General features: G+C 49.4%; 1 protein-coding gene across 2 annotated transcripts in view; it reads right to left on the bottom strand.

Moving 5' to 3' along the window:
• gmds (GDP-mannose 4,6-dehydratase) overlaps nt 1-21734 on the bottom strand; it is a 92060-nt gene that overhangs the window by 52108 nt on the left and 18218 nt on the right. For both annotated transcript variants that reach the window (XM_029146281.3, XM_029146280.3), the window contains exons 5-7: nt 12800-12992; nt 11836-11940; nt 5081-5208 (exon numbers count right to left, since the gene is read on the bottom strand). In XM_029146281.3, coding sequence (XP_029002114.1) covers nt 5081-5208; nt 11836-11940; nt 12800-12992 — 426 coding nt within the window. The remainder of the gene's footprint in view (nt 1-5080; nt 5209-11835; nt 11941-12799; nt 12993-21734) is intronic.

The raw sequence follows: 21734 nt of genomic DNA, 5'->3' as shown, positions 1-21734 counted from the left end.
TAGACGTCGTTATTGACTGAGCAACACCTGACAGTGACAGGAACAAGCTTTGCATCGAAGGTTGTTTGATCCCTTTTAGTCCTCAAAGCAGCAGGACTTTGACCACCGCCTTTGGGCTGTGAACACACTGCATGTGTCTGTCTTTGTGTACGTGCCTGTCACTCTTTTACATGTGTGTGCGCCCGCTGAACTCTCCTGCAGGCTCCATATGAAAGCTGAGGCCTCTGGTTACACAGGGCAGCGAGGAGGAGAGGGGAAAACGGAGCGGGGGATGAGGAGGACAGCATCTGCTTTCATCCTCAACCCAGCAGGGGAGAGCTCAGCCTGTCAGTCTGTGGAGAGAGACGGCCAGCTGCTGGCGCGCACGCACGTGCACGTGCACGCTCCGCTCCGCTCCGCAGGAACATGGGGGAAATACTCTTATATTATATTCTTGAGTACAGTGAGGTGGCAGTGAGGGGGAAACCACCCTTATTACAGCACTGGAGGCAAACCCACTACCCCTTTCCTAATTCAAATAGAGGCCACATATTACATCCACCTATTGATGACATAATGCTCCCTGGAACCTCAAGGAAAAACATCAGAATCACCTCCGTCAGCTTCAAAACAGAGAAATGTTCACCTCATGAAGGTAGTGCCTGTCAGAGCACGGCTGTGTTCAGTTTGCGTCTTTGCTAAATGACCCACAGGTGAAACAGGGACGCGCTGCAGCTTCCAGCTCAGAGTTAAACTGAACCCAGGATGATTTCACCTCCAGGATCAGGTTTCTGTCTAAAGCTGTGAAGGATCCAGCTAAAGTTTCATCCCTCGCACATCCGCGTGCGTCTTAACGCACACAACCACCGCCGTTCCTGACTCTTATCTGCTCTTCTATTGTTAGAGCAGCAGGAGGGAGTCGCTTTTACACAATCTCCATCCATTTGTCTTCCTTTAGCCCTAATTTATCTGGACTGTGAAAATATTCCACATCTCGCTGCTCTGTGACTCCCCCTGAAGCTCGCTCTGTCCCTCTGGTCCAGCGCCACAGTAAACATTCGCTCTGTGTTCAGTGATTTAGCATTTGGCTGCAGGAGACAAGATGGGGCAAGAGTGCCTCCCTGCAAATCTCTTCAAAGTCTCTCACTCCGTTCATCATTCTTATTGTCAAATCACCTCCTACACCGGAGCCCGTTTCCAAGTGCAACACTCTTCTGTCTACCTGGATGCATCGCACCACAGAAGATGCTCGCCAGCGCCTTCTCCCTAAGACGTAAATACAGGAGCAGCTCTGCACTTGTCCTCACACTGCGGTGTAACTGGGTGAACGCAGCCTTAGCTCGGGGATCGTTGTGGCCATGAAGAGAAATACTAGGTATTTATTATTCAACTATTGAAATGTTGCAACATGATGGAGGGAGTAAAAAAAACACAACCTCATATCAGATATCACATATCTGTGTGTGTTCATGCATTTGATTGTAGTGCTGTGAGCCACAGGGGGTCAGACCCCAGTTTACTGAGCTGCTGCTCGGGCCATGGGTCAAATTTCACCACCTCCCAACACACACACACACACACACACACACACACACACACACACACACACACACACACACACACACACACACACACACACACACACACACACACACACACACACACACACACACACACACACACACACACACACACACACACACACACACACACACCTGCTGCCTGCTCATCATGCTTGTAAAGTATGCTAAATCAACAGGACTGTGGCCGACAGCTTGTAACATGCCATGACACAACGGTGTGTGTGTGTGTGTGTGTGTGTGTGTGTGTGTGTGTGTGTGTGTGTGTGCGTGTGCGTGTGTGTGTGTGTGGAGACTTTGTTGATGAAACCTAACACAAACTCTCCTCTGTCCTATTAGCTCCCGTTTTAGCTCTTTACTGCTCCTGCTGCGTTTATTAAAACCTGACAGCAGCAGGTTGTAGGTATTTATCAGCTCCTTGAATCACTGCCGTAAAGATCCAGACACACACAAAACACACTAACACACAGTTCAATAAGACCGTCCACAAGCTGAGCGTGGGAGCAGCGCCCTCTACGTCACACTGGGACTTTGAAAGTTTTAACCTTGAGGGCCAGAAATCCTCCAGACAAACACTGGAGTTGCTCCATCGTATGACATCACACCAGTGACGTGCAGCCGAGGGAGGCAGGTGATCCGCGTGACACGCCCCAACGTTCCACAAAAGACATATCTTGGTGATTGGCCTCTCTAGCGGTAATATTAGGTGTGAAGGTGCAGTATTCAGATATTCCTGAGCATTAGCTGGAGCCCGACTTGGAACTGCTCACGAACTAATACGTGGATACAGCCTGTAGACTATCAATCTGTCTGTCCCTCGTCAGCCTGTCAAGGTCATGTCTGAGCTGCATGAATGCAGGCTCAGCCCGGAGTCCGACACGTTGACGTAAACCTCCAGCGTACTGTACCAGCCCTCACAACTGGCCTCGCTGTCACCTCCCAGGCCAAAGGCGTGTGATGAATGGCCCAGCACTCTCATCAATCATCTGTGATTGGCCTTGATCTGAGCTGTGATTGGCTAATTAGCCTCATCTGTAACCATTACTGCACAGAGAAGCAGCTGCAGCAGAAAAAAGCATAGGAAAAATAAAGGAGGTGAAAAATGACACCGTGAGGGCCGTGCTGTCACCTCACAGGCCTCAACGCCAGGACTCGGACAGCAGCCCCTCACTCTACGCTCGCCGCACCTCAGCGCCACAAGCTCCCAGTCCAGTCAGGCAGCCTACAACATATGATAAACAGGAGGAATACCAACAGATGAATAAGACACAGAACCGTGCTGAACACCCAGAGCCCTGATGAGGCAGCAACAATGGTGTGTTTCATACTAATGCAGCGGCTTGACTTCCTTCTGTTCTGGGTTTTCTGCAGGTGATTGTGAAGTTTATTTCACATTTCTCTGCCACAGCTACTGGTAATGTGTTTTTATGGGGACTGTAAGGACCTGAATGGGACCTTTCTGACGCGGCTACACCCAAACAAAGAACCGGGCCCTTTTACACTACAACAGCAGGAAAGGCAGCAGCCACGGATGAAGAAAGACTCAGTTATTAAAGTGATGCAGCTTTTCAGAAGGACAAATAAGCAAACGCTACAAAGTCAGTAGGAAAGAAAGATAAAGAATAAAAAGCTGACGGGACAAGCCATCGGCAGGTTTCACCTCCTACTCGCTCACAGCGAGCAGGAAGTGACTCTGCAGACGGGGGGGGGGGGGGGGGGGGGGGGGGGCTCCCACACCTTTACCTCCTTGAAATTCTTTGATTCAGAAACTTGCTCCGTGTTGTTAAATCCCAGCCAAATGTTTAAGCACAGTCTCAGCTGAAAATGTCCAAAGCTGTTTCAGGAAAATGAGATTTGTCATAGAATTCTTTTATCTGCTTATTTTATACTAAAGGGTTGAGCTCCCAGCATCCACTCTCACACTCCAGCGAGGCAGCTCCAGGTCTCCTGCCTGAGACAGACACCCGATACCCGGCCCAGACGATGCCCAGCCTGCCACATGCCTTCAGACGTCGTTAGAGCAGACACACAGCACGCCCCTGCTGCCACCCGCAATCCATCCACAGCCAATTACCAGCAATTTCCCTGTCCTGGGTGGGGCGAGCGACACAGGCAGGAAAAGCAGTTGTCAGCCCAAAGCGGACACACATGCTTCTGCTTACAAACTGCCACTTTGTTTGGCGTCGCCATGGTAACGCTGCGGACCCCATGATGACGGGGTGGTGGTTGGTGGGGTGGGGTGGGGGGGTTAGTGGTCTGCAGGGAGGAGTGGACCGTCAGAGGGAAAGATGGCTCATTGATGCTTAATGTACAAACGTCCCACAAACGCAGGTCTGTTCCCTCCTCCTTCCTCCACCTCAGCTTCTGTTTGGCTTCCCGAAAGCCACCGTCCTGAAAGCAGGACGAGGAGGTGCCTGATTCACCAGAAGTAGAACGATGGTGGTTCCCACAGGAAACCTGGGGCGTCTCAAGCTTGGATGCCGTGGACACACGCACACACACACACACACACACACACACACACACACCGCAGCACAATCAACACGCAAGTACAGCTACTAGACTAAGCACAACTGTTTGGTCAGACAAGCACAACAGGATAAGAACCTGCTGACTGTGACCCAAAACACTACATTTGATATTTATGAACTAAAACTAACCATCAGAGTCCAGCTCAATATTTCCCAACATGGGAATATTAAAGTCATGCTCATAGTTTCAGAGAAGCCACTGTTCTGTAGCCACGACCGTCCAGAGCGACACCCAGTCAGGACTGATTACTGGCTCCAGACCAGACAAATGCGTCCACTCATTCTATTTGTCAGTATTTTACAACAGCCTCATCTTTGGAGCAAGAACGATGCGTTCCAACAAACAACAGCTTCCTCGTCCATTTGAAGTCAGACATGACTGAGCAGCGTCGGACCAGGCGCCGACCGATGCTTCCGACGCCTCCGCATCTCCACCATCACGCTCTAACAGCAACACGAGTGCTGTGAGGGGTCGGCTGTCAGACATGGCAACCCGTCGAGTCTTTCATCTGTGCAGACGCACGCACGCACGCGCGCGCTTCCACCATAACCTGTCCCACAGTCACCGGCGTCAGGAATGCGCTCCTTCTCGCACACGCGACCCCACTGTGCGTTTCATCTCCCCACTCCTGGCTCCACTATGTTAACACAAACAGCGTATTTCTGTCATCGTCCCCAGGACGCGGCTTCCCTTAATATTTCTCTTTCTTCTGCGGGCGCTGGGGAACAGCGATGGGGGCATGACGGGATCTGGGACATGGGTGAATGGTGGGAAACCAGAGTGCAGTCTGTGGCCTCGCAGCGTGGGCCCCCCCCCTCCCCGGCTCGTTCCCTATCTCTGTTTCTCTTTTGGCAAAGAATCATACGAGGCTTCATGCAGATCGCATATTGTGGCCTCGAATGATCTGGGAAAACATGCCGTTAATGCTACGTGCACGTCTGAACCCCGTTCAACTCTCAAACAGTGCGTGCAGTTTGTGTGTGTTTTACCTCCACGTAGTCCTGGGCATGGCCCCAGTCCCTCTTGGAGTCCAGGTTGCCCAGGCTGAAGCTGTCCAGTTGGCCCAGGTGAATCTTCGCCACAGAGCGGCTGATCTTACGTGTCACAAAGTTCGAACCTGAAACGCAAACATGACGGCGGGTTCTCAGCTTCAGGATGGTCAAACACACACAAATCAAAGCAAAGTGAACACACACACACACCACACGGGCATCCTTCCAGAGAGTGAAACGAAAAGCCACCCTGCATCCAATCAATTCGTTACCACCTCACACTACAACCACTGGATCCACAGAGTCTTCTCCCTCATTTTCCTTTTTTCCTCTAATTCAAACCTGGGCCCAGAGCCTAAACTAACTTCACTGCATCGGTCTGTCGACACAAAACAAAACCAAACAAAAAACAACAATAGGGAGGTTCTACAGGACCACCCTGGTTCTGCTGGTGCACGGACCGCTCTGGAATCACTGCAGATCTCCCAGATGTTTTGTAGATGCTTGTGGCAATATTATCTGTGGAAAACCCAATGAGCTTCTAATGACTACTTTGCGCCGTTAGCGGAGTTAGAGAAGCCTGTGGTGCTTTGGCGGGACACTGCGGGTCCATATCATGTTCTCTGTCGCTGCTGTGGAAGGAAAGATGCCGCAGGGAGGCCTCCAAGCCAAACAGTGGACTGCACTGACGGGGATCAAGGCTAAGTATCAGGGTGTCATATCTGAAAAGGCCGCAGCTTCAGATGAAGCAGTTCATTAGAGGTGATGTTCAGAAGCCAAACAGCAAATATGTGAGAATATAATTTCAGAGGAAAGGCCGCGCTCGCATCAAAGACTCGCCTATTTTTAGCCCTCGCAGCATCTGTACTGTACATAAATCTTCCACAACCTTGCGTGAACCTTTTGGAGACGTTTTTAGAGCCCGTTGCACGCGGCTCCAGATGAATGTTGCCATTTAGCTCCGCATCCATCCTGGCTTCAACAGCGCTGCTCTGTCTGGACGCTGCATCGCTGCCGCGCTGACGAGGAGCAGAGCCTCCATTTAGGCACAGGAAAATCCCATGAACCCAATCATGCGAATGCTCCGAATTTGTAGTAATTATTTCATAACGACAGGCAGGCTGAGCGAAAACAGACCGGTGGAGGTTAGACACGCTTGTTTGGCAGAACACAGCATGTTGTGTGTTTGGAGCAGGTCACGTGGGCGTCATGACATCTCTGCCTCGTCGCCAGCGTGGCGTTTTAAAGCGCTCGATGTAAAGGTTCATCATCAAAGACGCTTCTTCTTCTCCGTTGCCTGAATCAATATTATTGACGTCTATTAGAAATTAGCATGTGTGTGCAGAGTGAAGAACAGTCGACGGAAACCCCCTCCACTGTCAGGCCTGTCCTGGCTTTGCATGATCGTCTCGTTGGGCCCCGGGGCCATTCTGTAGCCTGGCAGGTCTTCTGTTGCAGCAAGTCCTGCTGAAGCTGTAGTCAAGTGTTCACCAACATCTATTTGGCCTCTTTGACTTGACTGTTATCCATCAGACGGGGAATTTGATCTTACTGCTGCAAATACTCAGTGAACACAGTTGTCATGAGCAACGAGGGATTATAGGACAGAGGATGGTGCAGAGAGGCCATTCAGCACGAGCCAAGAAGGCATCCAGCATCCAAGGGAAACTCAAGTTTGCAGGTTAAACGCAGGTTGTCAAAACTCTGTGGAGCTGAGTTGGCTCCTAGAAAGGTGGCAGAGAAATACAGTGCAGCACAGTCGCCCCAAGCAGTAATAAAGTTCATTATTTCCCCCCGAGCACACCTGTAGTCTCCTTGTAAAGCTCACACCTCTGTTTGGAGTGGCTCTACTCCCTGACTTCTCTAATTGGTGCGGTGTGCACCAGAGTGTGGGCCTACTGGACCAGCCCGCCTGGCCGTGGACAAAGCCTGTTCTGTTGCTGCCTGGGTGTTAATGTGTTTCCTTTACTGGCAGCAGCACTGCAGGACAAGCTGGAGGGAGGCAAGGGGAGCTGCGGGGGCTGAAACCAGCTCTGGAGCCCACGCGGGGCAGCGGTGGCCGTTTAACCTTGCCCAAGGCCCGGAGGAAGACTAATAAAACCGTGGGCCGTGAAAACTGAGCAGCCAGCAGAACCCGGGCCAGAAACTGACACTCGCTCTCTTTCGCTCTCCTTCTCAGTTAACCAACTCTTCTCTTCTTTTCCATCATTTCGTTTCATTTTTTGGCCACGGAAGCAACAGGAAAAGCGTCACACACCGACTCGTTGGCACTGGGCTGATGGGGGGGGGGGGGCAGAGATGTACCCCGGCCAGAACCAGGCCATGTGGGCCCAGACGGGACGGTGACTGGCTCTTTCAGCTGGGGGCTCAGCCCTGGGGAGTGAAGAGGGAGACTGTGGCTTTGAGGGGGATTTTAGCTGGACCGACCCGGTTGTTTCAGATTTTATTGTTAGAATCATGCTGCTAAAGAAAGATGTGAAGTCTGTGCGTGCAACAGCCTGGCCTCGGCCTGACTCACACTTATTATATATCATTGTCTCTGAGTATTTATGGGCACATGCTGAGTGAAAATTCTTCAAATCTAAAATAGTACGAGTGAAAGCATTTGGACACAACTGGGTATTTTTAACACAAAGCTACTCTTTCATTTTTATTTTACAAACATTTTACAGTGGAGACTTTCTGCCATGAGCTTGTCTGTACTGGCAAGGTTTTGAACATTTAGTGGAGACATAATTTTGAGTACAACAAGGTTGTCATAGAAACCCAGAGGTTACCTCAACATAGAGTTTACACACCTGCTTTGGAATTCAACCAGAACTGCAAATCCCATAATCCCACTCCGTCTTTAAGCAATGGCCTGAGGGAGTGAAAGGCTTTGTGGTAGAGCTCAAGTGAAAAACACTTCATATCCATCTCCACTCCCACACATTCAGACACTTAGTTGACTCTCTAGGCCTGTTTGCGTCAACAAAAACACATTATCCTGTTTCTTTGAGTCGTGAACTGAGTTCTTCATCTCCAGGAGCTACATTAAGTTCTGCAGAACATCTTTCACGTATGGTGTTGGCCAAATTCCACTCAGCCTAAAATTCTCAGCGTCTGCCATCAAAGCCATTGCTCAACTGACATTCAGAATCATCTCTGAAGCTTTGACAAAGGGAGAATTTTTGTCTTACATCCAAAATTGGTCATGCGCTCAGCTCTGCCAACACGGCATCTATTCACACCTGATGAGCTTGTTCTGGGCTGACTCAACCCACAGGGAGGGTGCAGAGAGAAAGAAATGTGATGCGAGCTGGACTGGAATGGGGGTTGCAAAGACAAAGACAGAGAAAGTCTCTTCTTTTGATTGGTGTGATGTAAGAAAACGGATGGACGGCATAAGTGTTCAAAGGTGTGTGAGGAAAGAAAGGGAGGGTGTGGAGAAAGAGAGGGGAGTAGATAAAACATGTTTTTCTCCAGCGTGAAGACTGACAGCACCACCTCCACAACGATAAACTGAGACTGACTAACAAAGTGTTTCACTCTAGTATCGACTGCATCTGGCAGAGTCCCACGAATCAAAACACCATGAAGCAATGTCTTGGGGATAGGTTCCTCTGACTGGGACGTGGAATTGGGGGACCCTACACCCTCAGGACAATGAGGGCAGCACCAATCAAGCACACAAGAGTTTGGGTTACTGTGGGAATATGGGACAACAAACATATTTTAGTGTGGGCGTGGGGGTAGAAACCTCACAGGGAAGAAGCTTTGGGATGTGTCACACAAGCTACTCCGTGATGTTACTTCCAGGTTGCACACACTTCCCACCTGACCACACGCCTTTTCATATCAAATATAATAAAGGGCACAGAGCTAGAGGAGATCACACACGGATATACTGCCAAATCCCCCGACGCCCTTTGACCAGGTCAACCCTATCGGAAGACATCCTTTGAAAATAACCTCTCCAATAAACAGAAAACATATCTTCTTACAAACCTATCGTGTGATCTGACCTTTTGGGCTCAACCTCAACAAAAGCAGAAAGACGAAGCCACAGCAGCTGTACGTGTGTTTAAGGGGCAGCATTGACTTTGGCCGTGCTGTTCCAACTTCCCCAATGCTAACTGGTCTATTCTCCTAGCATAACAGTATATTATTCTATACTGCCAAGCGTGAACCACAGAGCTCTCAGGGTGGAGAAATGGATGAGACGTTCCCAAACAAACCTGGGGATTGGGCGATGACTGAGCTGGTCAGTAGCAACAGTAGATACACACAAAACATATTAGAGATGATCGACTGCAGACCTGGAATCAACTTCTCACTAATAATCACAAATGTAATGTGTGTTTTGTCTTATTGGTAAAGCACATTTTCAGGTGCTGCACGTTTGCTGAATATGAGGACCAGATAAACATATCAACTGGTTATTTGCACAGGTTTCACCGCTGATCACTCCTGCCAGCGGCGGGTGCTGCACTGTATCACATGTCACAGCGATACCGAGTCTACTGAGCCACAAAAGCTAATCCCTTCTTCAGAGCCAGCGCGAAGGTTGTTTGTTATGGTGGACAGCTAAGCCAAGCAGGGCCGAGCTAGCGGTGGTGTGAACCGGCCGCCAGGCGGAGGCGTCTGTTTGCTTTGCCTCATGCTGGATTTCCATCCAGTTATTTGTCCTTCCAACTGTCCAGTTCGGACCTTTTGTAGCGGAACAGTGACGATCTGTTTATTGGTAGTACGATCAGGTGTTCATGAGAACGGCACGGGAACGCAGACGTACATTCCTGCTGGGATTAGATCATCCCTGCTCTGAGAGACAGAGACTCACTGCTGTACTGTAGGATTTGACAGCGCGAACAGGCTTCAACATCGCTCTTCCCACTTTAGATATTTCCATTAGCTTTTAGACAAATTCCACCCTGTGCATGGAGTTGATTGGTCACCAAGGGTTATTTTGGCAGATGCCACAAGCAAACCTAAGTAAGGCTGTTGTTGAAATGAAAAGCTCTCTCATGAAGTCAGAAACCAATTTGTTTCTCAAACACAGACGCTCACAACCCCACTGGCACCGTGGGACCATGACCTCACAGCTTTTCCTGGGTGTGGGAGGGGGTGAAGTCAAGTGGCGCTGCCAGGGCCACTAAATCTGACATCACGGACTTCCTCCCTCACTGACCTATTGCCCAAAGGTAAAACTGGTCTGTGGCATTAGGGCAGCATAAAGGTTAACAGCAACAGGAACATAAAGTTTTCAGGGTGTGCCTCCAAACAAGCGAGTGATGAAAAGGTGCCTGCCTCTGACGACCCACAGTTTTTGAAACCAGTGCTGATGGTTTGGTGAGAAAAAGAACAAATTTCTTGAAAACGGCCATTATAGTTGGTCCTTATAGGTTAACCTAGGTTTCCCCACAACAACATTACATAATGTGTCAGCAAGTGAAAACATGTAAGACGTCAAAGCTGGGTCTCTCCTCGCTGTACATCAGCATGTATCTGTAGCATGACGCTCCCCATTTACTGCTTATGCACATTACATCAAGAAACAAGCTGTGGGGAGCAGCTCCTCCCCTTTCAAGCCTCTGTTGAAACGTGTGCTCAGCCGAACACCCCCTCAGTGTGGCATCAGCAGGGTCATGGCAGGCCCTGGGGGCCTGGGTAGAGACTGGCCAATGCAGCCAACACCAGCACCACAGGGTTGTGCACGGCAGCTGTGGGACATCTGGCCACATCACAGCGCACTGATCCTGTGCTATGAGCAACAACAGCCATAGGCCGAGAATAGAAGTGGCTGTGGAGTAAACCCAGTGGCCAGCTGGGGAAATGCTGACTGTGAAGAACGGAGCAGGAGAAGAAAAAGGAGAACGAGAGCGAGAGACACTGTGAGAAAATGAGGATGAATTACTTAATCCTGCCGTCTAAGTCTTCAGACCACAAGCAGTGATTCCAGGTTTCTGGATCCCACAGCATGATGTAACATCTTATAAGACCTCCATGCCAACCTCGTATCTGCTGAGCCAGCTGTTCAGCTACACCAGTTCCCACACCGATCTATCTGTGGTAGCCCATTAGAGTTTACTGGCTGACCCTCGACCTCGGCCGGGGTCGTGGCCAGGACCTTCATTAGGGGATAAATCATAAACACCTGAGCGGCTGACCTGGGCACAGCACTACGGCTGCAGTCATGTGGTATTCATTTTGGGTCACTGTGGTGTGTAAATCAGGTTAAACCATCGCCTGCGACCCTCAGGGCTCAGAGCACATATTAAAAATGGGAACACAACCCACTCACTGTGTGTCAGACTGTGTGTGAGTATGTGTGAAGTAGTTAAGAGGGAGCTGGCTCCACCGCTGGATGAATATAACGGTATATAGAGCATGTCACTGAATACCAATGTTTTACCTTCAGTTTTACTGGGCTTCAGTCGTGAGGTAAGATTCAGTGACGTCAAGAAAAACAAAAAGACGTACAATATGAGCACTGCCACTAAATTAATAGGTCATTTCATAACAACTAATGATATTTTCCATGAATCGTAATACGACATATTTGAACATAAGAGCTTAAATCTTGTGTTTGGGCTCATAATGCAATTAAAACAGGGACAAAACTGCTGATGAAGGTTTAACTGTATTTTTTTAACCTAGTAGTGGTGTATGTGTCATGTTCCTTGCTATGGTCAGTTGTTAACAACCCAGTCCCGTCGTGAGGACAAGGCTTCGTCTGAGTGCTGCTTCGCAGTGAGGTCACGCCGTGTGCTCACCTCGTCTCGGACTCTCGTGGTTGAAGAGGATGCCGTTGACAGCAAACATGTTGTAGGCCTCCCTGAAGTTTACCACGATCCAGTAGGCGTAGAGCTTAGCAGCACCTGAGACAACGGAGGGCAACGGAAACACAGCAAATAAGGCACAAACACGTTAGTCACAGGCTTCAAGACAAATGAAATGACCTCCAAACGCCACAGCTCCCTCTCTGGACAGGCCAGATCTGAAATGTGTGACTTTAAACAGAAGAAGCTACAGTTCTGGGATTAACACTGCTGAATTTACACCGTATTAATTAAAGGAGAAAGACAAACACTGATCCTGTCTTTTCAAATGAGTCGATGTTGCATGTCACAGTCGAACAGCAGAGCTGCAGATCAGATTTCACCAGGAACGCGAACAGAGGAGCAGACTCATCAACGTCCACCTCCCTCCTCCACGAGGAACAGGGAGGCACCGCTTACTTAAGCCATAGGTCAGGATGTACACTGAAGGTGAAGGGAGGTTGCTACAGCAACCCCCCCCCCTCCGTGTCTATTAATCGAGCAGCCGCCCTCCTTGTGATGGTATGCATCTCCCATGCAGCCTCAGATTGAGTGCTGACAGATGGGGAAAGCGTCAGTGAGGAAAGCATTCAGACAACAGCGAATACGAAACCCAATCACTCACACACGTGTACTGCCCGTGTGTGTGTGTGTGTGTGTGTGTGTGTGTGTGTGTGTGTGTGTGTGTGTGTCGAAAGTGAGCGCTGAGGATATAAAGGTGTCTTTGTTCGAGTGAGAGCCACTCCAGTCCTCAGTCAGACGTTTGGCCTCGGGGTGTGTAGAGAGCTCAAACGCTGCCTGGGAACTCAAGCCCTCCTCTATTCACTCACTCACAAATACATAGCGATCTGTGTTAGCGTGGCCGCACAAGAGCCCCATCGGCGCGGCAAGCTAGGAAGCGCACAGTGGTGTGAATTACCATAAGGCGAGCGTGGATAGAAGGGAGTGGTTTCCTTCTGAGGGATCTCCTGGACTTTGCCGTACAGTTCACTAGTGGAGGCCTGGTAGAACTTCACGCTGTTGGTGAGGCCGCACGTCTTTATCGCATCCAGCAGACGCAGCGTGCCCATGCCGTCCACGTTGGCCGTGTACTCGGCCAGATCGAAGGAAACCTGGAATACAGGGCAAAATCAAGTGAGTCAAGTGAGCGATGCCATTTCCAGTGCGCTGGGTTCCTCCCGTTTCAATGGACTTAACTATTCAGAAATCTTTAACCTTAAAAAACAGCTATTTTGCTGAGTCTCTAAAATGTGTCAGTGAATGTTTTCTGTTGTGGCTGTGAATACGATGCTTTCAGTCAGTCTCCAGCGTTTGCAGAGGACAGCAGCCTTAAACAGGTCAACGGGCCACAGACTGCACATAAATCCTCCACCAGTGAGGCAGTGGGATGCTCATCAGAGCCTGATTGGAGAACGTGTCATTTCTAAGTCTCTAACCTTCAGCCTGAACCATCACAGACCATTACAAAGTTCATATCTCAAACCTAATACTTCAACTCCCAGGATGCCTGTTTCCACTGCTCCGAGCCAAGTGGGATGGGAAATTAATGTTAAATGAGAAATGTGTGTGTGTGGGTGTGTGTGTGTGTGTGTGTGTGTGTGTGTGTGTGTGTGTGTGTGTGTCACTCTCTCTCAGGCTGCGTGAACCACGTCTGTACGGAGGAAACAGTTCGGCCCTTTAGTGCTTCCACCAGCACAGTCAGATAAAGGCCCCTTATTTGAGGCTGGGGCCCCGAGAACACTGGGGCTCTATTCCACACACACACTCACACACACACACACACACACGCAGGTTTGATCAGGTTCAATTACACTGTGCAGCTCAGTGTAATTACCTGCGACGCTGCACTCAGGCTTTTTCTGTTCATTTACAGGAGAACACGAGGAGACATTTTATACAGCAAAACAGCAATATTATAATTATTAGATTTTCAAAATTCCAAAAAGGAAAATGTCGATTACAGAGTTTCCATCTACTGTCAGGAGACAGTGACAGTTACAATAGTTGGTGCTGTTAATACTCCACTCCAGATGCAGGGCAGCATCAGGCTGGAGAGTCCTGCACTAGACACTGGGGGTAATGTTGCCTTTGTGACACACTAAATCAAGAGATGCACCTGAATCGAAGCACACGTGACCACAGCGCTTCATTCAGCTGCATCAGATCAACATCACTCCATTATTACGCTCGCTCCAACGACAGCCGGGGCTGAGGAGAGTTTAGCTCAGCCCACCTCCACCTTCTCCTTCCTCCTGCTCTGTCAATGCTCACTCTCCATGGGGCTCATAAACCTGTCTGTCTGTATGCGAGACACACACAGACTCCAGGTATCAAAACCAGCTGAGAGGGGCAGGGTCCAGGACGTCTTGACAACTTAAATCAAACAAATTGTTTTAATGCCTCCATTCTATGTCATTATGTAAGGCCGGGCCTGGGCCTGACGCTTTAAAGGCCAGACGTTTGTGTACAGCAGTCTGTGAGGACGCGTGTGTGTGTGTGTGTGTGTGTGTGTGTGTGTGGGTCTGGGGGGCGGCTGCTGGGCCCCTCGGTTAAGCTAGAGGACATTGTTCTGTTCTGGGAAGCCGGCCAGGCTCTGTCAGCATTGGGGGGTCCGCAATCGAGCAAATATTCCAACTTGAAAAAAAAGCGATTTGTTTAAAAAGGTTCTAAATGTGCAGGAGACATGCGCCGCGTTCGGCGGTTTCATTTCTCCCCTGCTCACAGGACGCGCTGAAATGCAAGCTTGAACGTGGGGAATGTGTGTGTGTGTGTGTGTGTGTGTGTGTGTGTGTGTGTGTGTGTGTGCGTGCGTTTGTGTGTGTGTGCGTGCATGTGTGTGCATGCGTTTGTGTGTGTGTGTGTGTGTGTGTGTGCGTTTGTGTGCGTGTGTGTGTGTGTGCGTGTGTGTGTGTGTGTGTGTGTGTGTGCGTGCGTTTGTGTGTGTGTGTGTGTGTGTGCGTGCGTTTGTGTGTGTGTGCGTGCGTTTGTGTGTGTGCGTGCGTTTGTGTCTGTGTGTGTGCGCTCCCATGCGCAGAGTGTCGTGTGCGTCCTGACAGATGTATAAATACGAGCCGTGGCCTCTCTGCATACCTGCATGGTGCATACGTGTGCATTACAGTGTTTATACCCAGTAGAAACAGAGAGTTTGACTGAGAGTAAATCCACGTCTGTGAGTGAGGTTAGCTTGAAATGAACAAAGACAGGTGTAAAGCATCGTGTTAAAGGTCATTTGACCAATTCAACAAAAAAATCTTTAATCTTTAATATATTTGTTATGTGTGTGAGCATGTGATTTATATATATATCCTATATTTACAAAATGTGCTGATTTATATTTGAACACTGTGCAATCTCTACTGCCGTTTAACCTCACCTGTTTCACCCCAATCGCTGGCATGTGACTAGAACAGGTGGATGGTTTCTGCTGTGTCCCTGCCCATAACAGGCCAACAAATGGGACATGCGAGAAGAAATTACAAGATAAAAACTTTAAATCCGTTACGATTTAGTGCATCGTAGCTGAAACAGCTCCACACACGAGCCTAAACTGAGGCTGCGTTGTGATGAAACCTGAGAGAACGCACCGCGCCACAGAGATGCAGACACAACATGCTTTAAAGCTGAGGTGTAGAAACCAACAGTGAGCCACACGGAGCAGGAAAACGTGAAAACATTACATCATCCACCTGGAATGGGTGAGTTTTTTTTCCTCCTTGGAATTGGAAGATGTCACAACCGCTCCTGGCCAACAAAACACCGAGCTGAGGTAGAGGTGTGAAAGAGGTCAGAGGTCAGATGAACTACAAATCACCAAGTCCAAACAGTGACACCTGAACAATACTATAAATAAGTGTAGATCAAACATTTGTAAAATGAATAGAAATAGAAGTTACTCCAGGATCTGATCTACAGTTTAAATCACTTCATCAGCTGTATTAAGAGTTGATGCCCTGATAAAATGAAGGATGACACTAGCAGCTGATGACTTAGCGTTAGCTACCGTTGGCTAAAGCTTGATGTCAGCTGGCTCCAGGTCATTTCAAAGGTCAGATTTGGTCTCTTTCCTCAGGAATGAACGCAATCAGAAAAATCAGGTTTACCGACGGATGAAGTCTCTTTAAGTTTCTTTAATGTGGTTCTTCACTGTATGTTCACGTAATGTGCAGACACAGTCACAGTCTGTGAGGCTGACAGACTTAAAGTAGGATTAAAAGATAAATTCAACAAAATAAACTCAAGTACCTTAAAGAGCTGCACCTTAAAGCTCAACAACATTAGCTCCTCTGCACAGGATCAGTACAAGGCATGACATGCACGCACCCACTGATGTTCACGCTGCCAAATCACAGGCATTTGGAGGCTGCTGCAGCTATGGCAATCAGCAAATACACGTCAAACACATCAGGTGGATCCGAGATGAAGACGGGAGGGGCACAAAGATAGGAGCCGCGAGAGCGTGTGTCAGGGCTGTCAGACGCAGGATTTATGCAGGCGAGGCTGGAAAGTCCCCGTCTCTGCACCCTTCTCCCCCGAAGGCGTCCCAAATGCAGCCAGGGCCCAGAGTCAAACTTCACCAAAGTGAGTAAAGCCATCGTCCGTCCATGCGATGGCACAGAAGGAGTGGTTACTATAAAGCTGCTTCTTGGAGTGAATGGGAGTCAAACTACTTGATGTGGGACGTGTGTGGTTTCTGATGCCTCTGTGGGTGTTACAGTCACTGTCTGTCAGCATCGCTGTGGAACAAGACATTAGATCATAATAAAGAGTGCTAGCAAAACCCATGGGAATGCTGTGGCATGGATTAATGACCTGTGAACCTGCGCTTAAGTCCAAAAATTGGAGATTTAGTTTAGCTACAGCTGGGGATGACGACATTCAAAAAAATGTTATATTTCATCACTAATCACGAATAAGAAACTGGAGCGAGAGAGGAAATTTGATCAGTTTACAACAACAACTCCTTCAGTACGAGGAAGAGCTCCTTCAGCGAGTGATGAAGTGAAGTGTGAGTAACGGCTTGTTGTCCGAGTTACCTACAAGTCGTCAGGGTTGGGACTGCTGACAGTTGGGAACTTCCAGCCCGAGTCACAGCAGCCTCCTGAAGAGGTGGTAACATCTCCTCCTCACACCCTTTATCAGCTGACCAGGCCAGATGCCTTCAAAGTGAGAGCTCAGGGGAGACGAGGCCGGACCTCCCACACGTCAGACCCCCTGCCAGGACCAAACCCATCACCTTTACACCTCTTCCTTCCATTTTCTCCCACACCCCCGACTCCAGCTGCTCCTGTTGTTGCTCCATTTGGTTGTAATCAGCACCAACATCATCCCTGATTGGAGAATGTGGGGGTGGTGGGAGGTAGCTTGACAAATTGGCACCTCTCCCCCATAGCTCTCAGTCCTCCACTTAAATCTGGGGAAGCAGTGCTGTCGACCCCATCCCCCCTCCCCCTCCCCATTGATGAATGCTGTCCTTGTGAGCAGAGGAAGCCACCATCAGCCTCACCCACCCCCCACACCTCCTCTTCCCTGGCACCGGTTCCATAATCCTTAAACAAAAGTGAAGTTTAGGGACCACCGCCCCTGCAGGTGCTAGCTCTCATGTAAACACTGCTCCGAGAGCACACTCGCACACAGACCAGACCACAGTTGGCAACTAGAACACATACCGGCACACACTCTGCTGCCCTGATACCTGAAACAGAGCCCAGATTCTGACCCAACAGTTTGCCTGGTTTACACAACCTCCCGCCTTTCTGTCCCTGTGAGCGCTCCTGCTGCGCTCAGACCTCAGGCCTCCACCCGGGCCGGTCCAGGACCCCTGGACAGCGACAGCTGCCTGTGTCCAGGATCCAGGATCCAGGTTACGGTTGGGCAGTTACACGGTGCCTTTTTGGTTATAAATACCTTCTCGTCTGCCTCGCACAGTCACTAAAAGTGTCTCTTTAGAGCAGTTTATGAGGCGTGTCTTGTTCTGGTTGCAAACCCATGAAGCTATTTCAGTGTGAGGGAAATAAAAAAAGAAGTCAGCCCCAGTCTATGTGAACCAGGAGAAGATCATGTGTTGAGTATCGGTTCTGTTGCTCCTTTACTGAGTCTAACAGGTTCTGTAGGCGTTTGTGAGCGAGTCCAGATACTCTCGCTCCAACCGTTCCTATGGCGATGACTGGTCGGACGGCACGAGGAGGCCGAGTTCTAAAACATGGTGTGATGCGGGAGTGGCCGTCCCATCCTTTCCCACTGCAACAACAGCTTTCATCTGGAGTGGATTAGAGACATTAGCATTCTCTTATCTCCACCTTCCTCCACGACCCCCCCCCTCAGCCCCCATCACCAGCTTCAAGGCTCCTTTCTTCTTGTAAAGCATTTGGACACAAGCGTTACTGCCACATGTTAATAGTCGGCATGTATCAGGAAGTACATGGTTCTATATGTGGATCATCCGAGCACCAGCCAAGTCTGCTGTGCTCAGTTTGAACGTGCTGCATGAGGCTCAGTTAAGGTAACAGAAGTAGATCAAGCACATGTGAAGGTGCCTTTCAGGCTCGTGGAAGTCACAGGACACCACCATTATCACTGAATTTAGAAACAAACACACACACAAAGCTGCTAAGCCCCATCTTGACGCGATGGCAGGTTGCTCTGTTCTTACTGGGAGGAGTGGGAGTATGTGCAGCACAGCCTGGGCCGCGATGGGGATTTCATCCCCGTCATCTGTCTCTATTAAAATGGCTCCACGCGGCTGAAGGCTTCGACACCAACGGGCCACAAAATGCTGCTGACTCACAACAACACATGGCCCAACACACACCCCAGCAGAAAGTGGGGCCATGATGCTGGTTAGCTCAGACTTCTACAGGGCCGTTCTGCCTAAAGGCAGTAGAAAAAAACAAACGTAAGCGCACAGGGTTATTTATTTAGCATCATTAATCAACAACAAACACGTCAGCGTCAGGAATTAGGCAACTTCTCGAACTCTTCTGTCCTCTAGTGGCCACAAATCTGGCTCTACAGCTCCAACAACCTTTTTCAGATTTGCCCTGGTCAATGTGCCTCTAAGTGACTGGTCAGTGATAATACTATGGCTCAGGGTTCAGTTTCAGAGAAAAAAAAATACATTCAACTTAGGAAATAATGTCCAGTTTCAAATATTCCTTTGTATGTGTTCATGAGGTGTCCCTCACCTCACCAACGATATCACGCACGCACGATATCACGCACGCACGATATCACGCACGATATCACGCGCGCACGATATCACGCGCGCATGATATCACGCGCGCACGATATCACGCGCGCACGATATCACGCGCACACGATATCACGCGCACACACGCACACACGCACACACGCACACACACACACACACACACACACACACACACACACACACACACACACACACACACACACACACACACACACACACACACACACACACACACACACACACACACACACACACACACACACACACAAGCTGAAGACAATCGGCTGGGTCCAATCCAGCCCTGCTCCACCCGCCTCTCTCACCAGGGAGGGAACATGGGAGCAGGGGTCGGTATGCTGGGCTGGATCGCTGTGGACTGGCCGCTGTTTGAAGGAGGCCTGTGGCAGGGAAGGGCTTTCGGGAAGGGGAAGTGCTCTGCTCAAGCTTTCAGAGGGAATCAGTGGAAAGGCAGGAGAGCAGGAAAGCACAGCTCCAGTAGCTGCAAGATGCTGGAGCAATATGCAGAGAAGAAATACAGTGTACCCAGTTCACACTGTAGTGAAATAAGTAGTCTGATCAAATCAGATGGAAGGAAGGCATCAAAGCAGAGTACAGATGAACGGATTACAATCAGTTAACAAGAGTCTGAGCTGAAGTGTCCCACGATCCAGCAGCGACCTGGATGAACCGCAAGGGCAACCTCTGTCCAGCTGTGCGCTCCAGAAATCATGCTTCTAGTCCCACCGTCCAGCAGGGGAGCTCCAGACTAAAGTCCTGACCAACGGAACAAAAGCAATCAAAACCAACTGTGCATAAGCAGAAGCTGCTGATACAAAAGGCTGACGCTGTGTTTCCTGCATCTCACAAAGAATGTGAAGATGAGACGATCCAGTGATACAACACAAACGGCAGAAGATCAGGTTCCCGCTCAGTTGGAGACAGTCAACACATGGTTTGTGTATTGATTCTGAGCAGTAGACCTCAAGTTACTACCGGACCTGGTGGTTCTGGTGTGATCAGAACCACCTCAGATTAAACAAACTGGTGGAAAAATACTGTGTAAACTCGTGACCTTGTTCAAAAGACCGCAAACGGTGGCGGTGGCCTTTATTTGTCATTTAAATGAGAAAGGCAGAAAATCGCAGGTTATGAAAAAAAGCTAAGAGCAAGTCACTGAAAAACTAAAGTTAATAAAACTGTTCCAAAGCTGGTGACTCTGTGGAAGAAATGAACAGAGGAAGAGCAAAGACCAATCGTTCACTGAGAAACAAATGATTCTTAACTAATTTCATGCTTAATGCTAATGTGTGCGACTCGTGATGAACAACCATTCAACCACAGAAACATTCAAATGCTCAAACTAACTGGTTCCTGTTTTTTACAGTAGTAAAACAGCAGCAATTCAGTGAAAACAGAACAGACTAAAACTGAAGTGTGTGACATTTATTTGTATGTTTAGTGTGTGTGTGTGTGTGTGTGTGTGTGTCCTAAAGACAGATAGCAATGAAACAATTAGTAAATTAAAATGATTGTCGGTTCTGGGGCCGAACCAATGATCAGACTGCGACTCAGCGTTGGAGCCTCCAACGCGGCAGAGATGCGTCTGAGCCGCCAGGACTGAGCCATCAATCAGCGCCGCTCGCGGTTCACGCGGTCCACGGCGGATCGGATGCCCTCCTGTTTGTCTTTGGGCAGCCTCCTGTGCTGCAGCCACACACACACACACGCTCCGCTCGGACCGGCCCTTCCCGGTGAGGCCGACCACAGCGCCTCCAGCCGGGTCGCCTTTCCCGCTTCCCGTTTGTGGGAGCGGATACACACCCTGGCTCACAGAGGCCCATTCATAGCCTTGCATACACAACCTCTTCCTCTGTAGTGATACCTTACACTTCATCTGCATATTCACGTATTCAGAACTTGGTGTTGACTTCCTGTCAGTACCAGATAGAGAGAAACCTGTGCACAGCAAAACTGGAGTGTTAATATTAGGTTTTTGTCACCGTGTCTTGAAACCGACGGCAGGAGCAGCAGCACGTCTCACCCTGAACTGACATCGAACACCTGGACATGTGTGAGAATGGTTTTCCCAGTCAAAACAAAGACAGTAAATATTAAAGATATGGGCTCAGCGATGTCATGTCTGCGCCTTATTCTCAAAAGCAAAGAAATTCATTGTCACTGTAGTGTAACTGCTGCCTGAGGAACTGTGCTGAGACCTGCTCATCACCGGCCGTCACGGATCACGTCTCGATGCGGCAGCGAGTGTCAACAGACGCACACGTATAGAAATGAGAGCGGCTATTGTGTCTGCAGCCCTCTCCCAGCGCCGTTACACTTGTGAGCAAACAACAACATACCACAGTGACAGTGCTGGTGCTCTGCCAGGCGGCACCGGCAGCTGATGGTTTTTACAGCGTATCTGCCAACAGCGCCTGCAACAGTTGAGACAGATTGAAGCATTCCAGCCGCGTTCCAACAGTCGACAGGTAACGTCACCGAAGCCTTTCCCATCACGACAACGCGCTCGGCTCGACGGGTAAACGACTGGTTAATGAAGGAGGCCTGCACGGTGCCTGAATGAGGAGAATACGGCGATGCGGACGCGCGTTAAATACACACAACAGTCATTACACAAATAATGTGATAA

The sequence above is a fragment of the Betta splendens genome, chromosome 4, assembly GCF_900634795.4.
Source record: "Betta splendens chromosome 4, fBetSpl5.4, whole genome shotgun sequence".
In the NCBI taxonomy this organism is placed as follows: domain Eukaryota; kingdom Metazoa; phylum Chordata; class Actinopteri; order Anabantiformes; family Osphronemidae; genus Betta; species Betta splendens.
The sequence above is the reverse complement of the archived record's forward strand: the minus strand, read 5'-3'. Positions and strand labels throughout refer to the sequence as shown.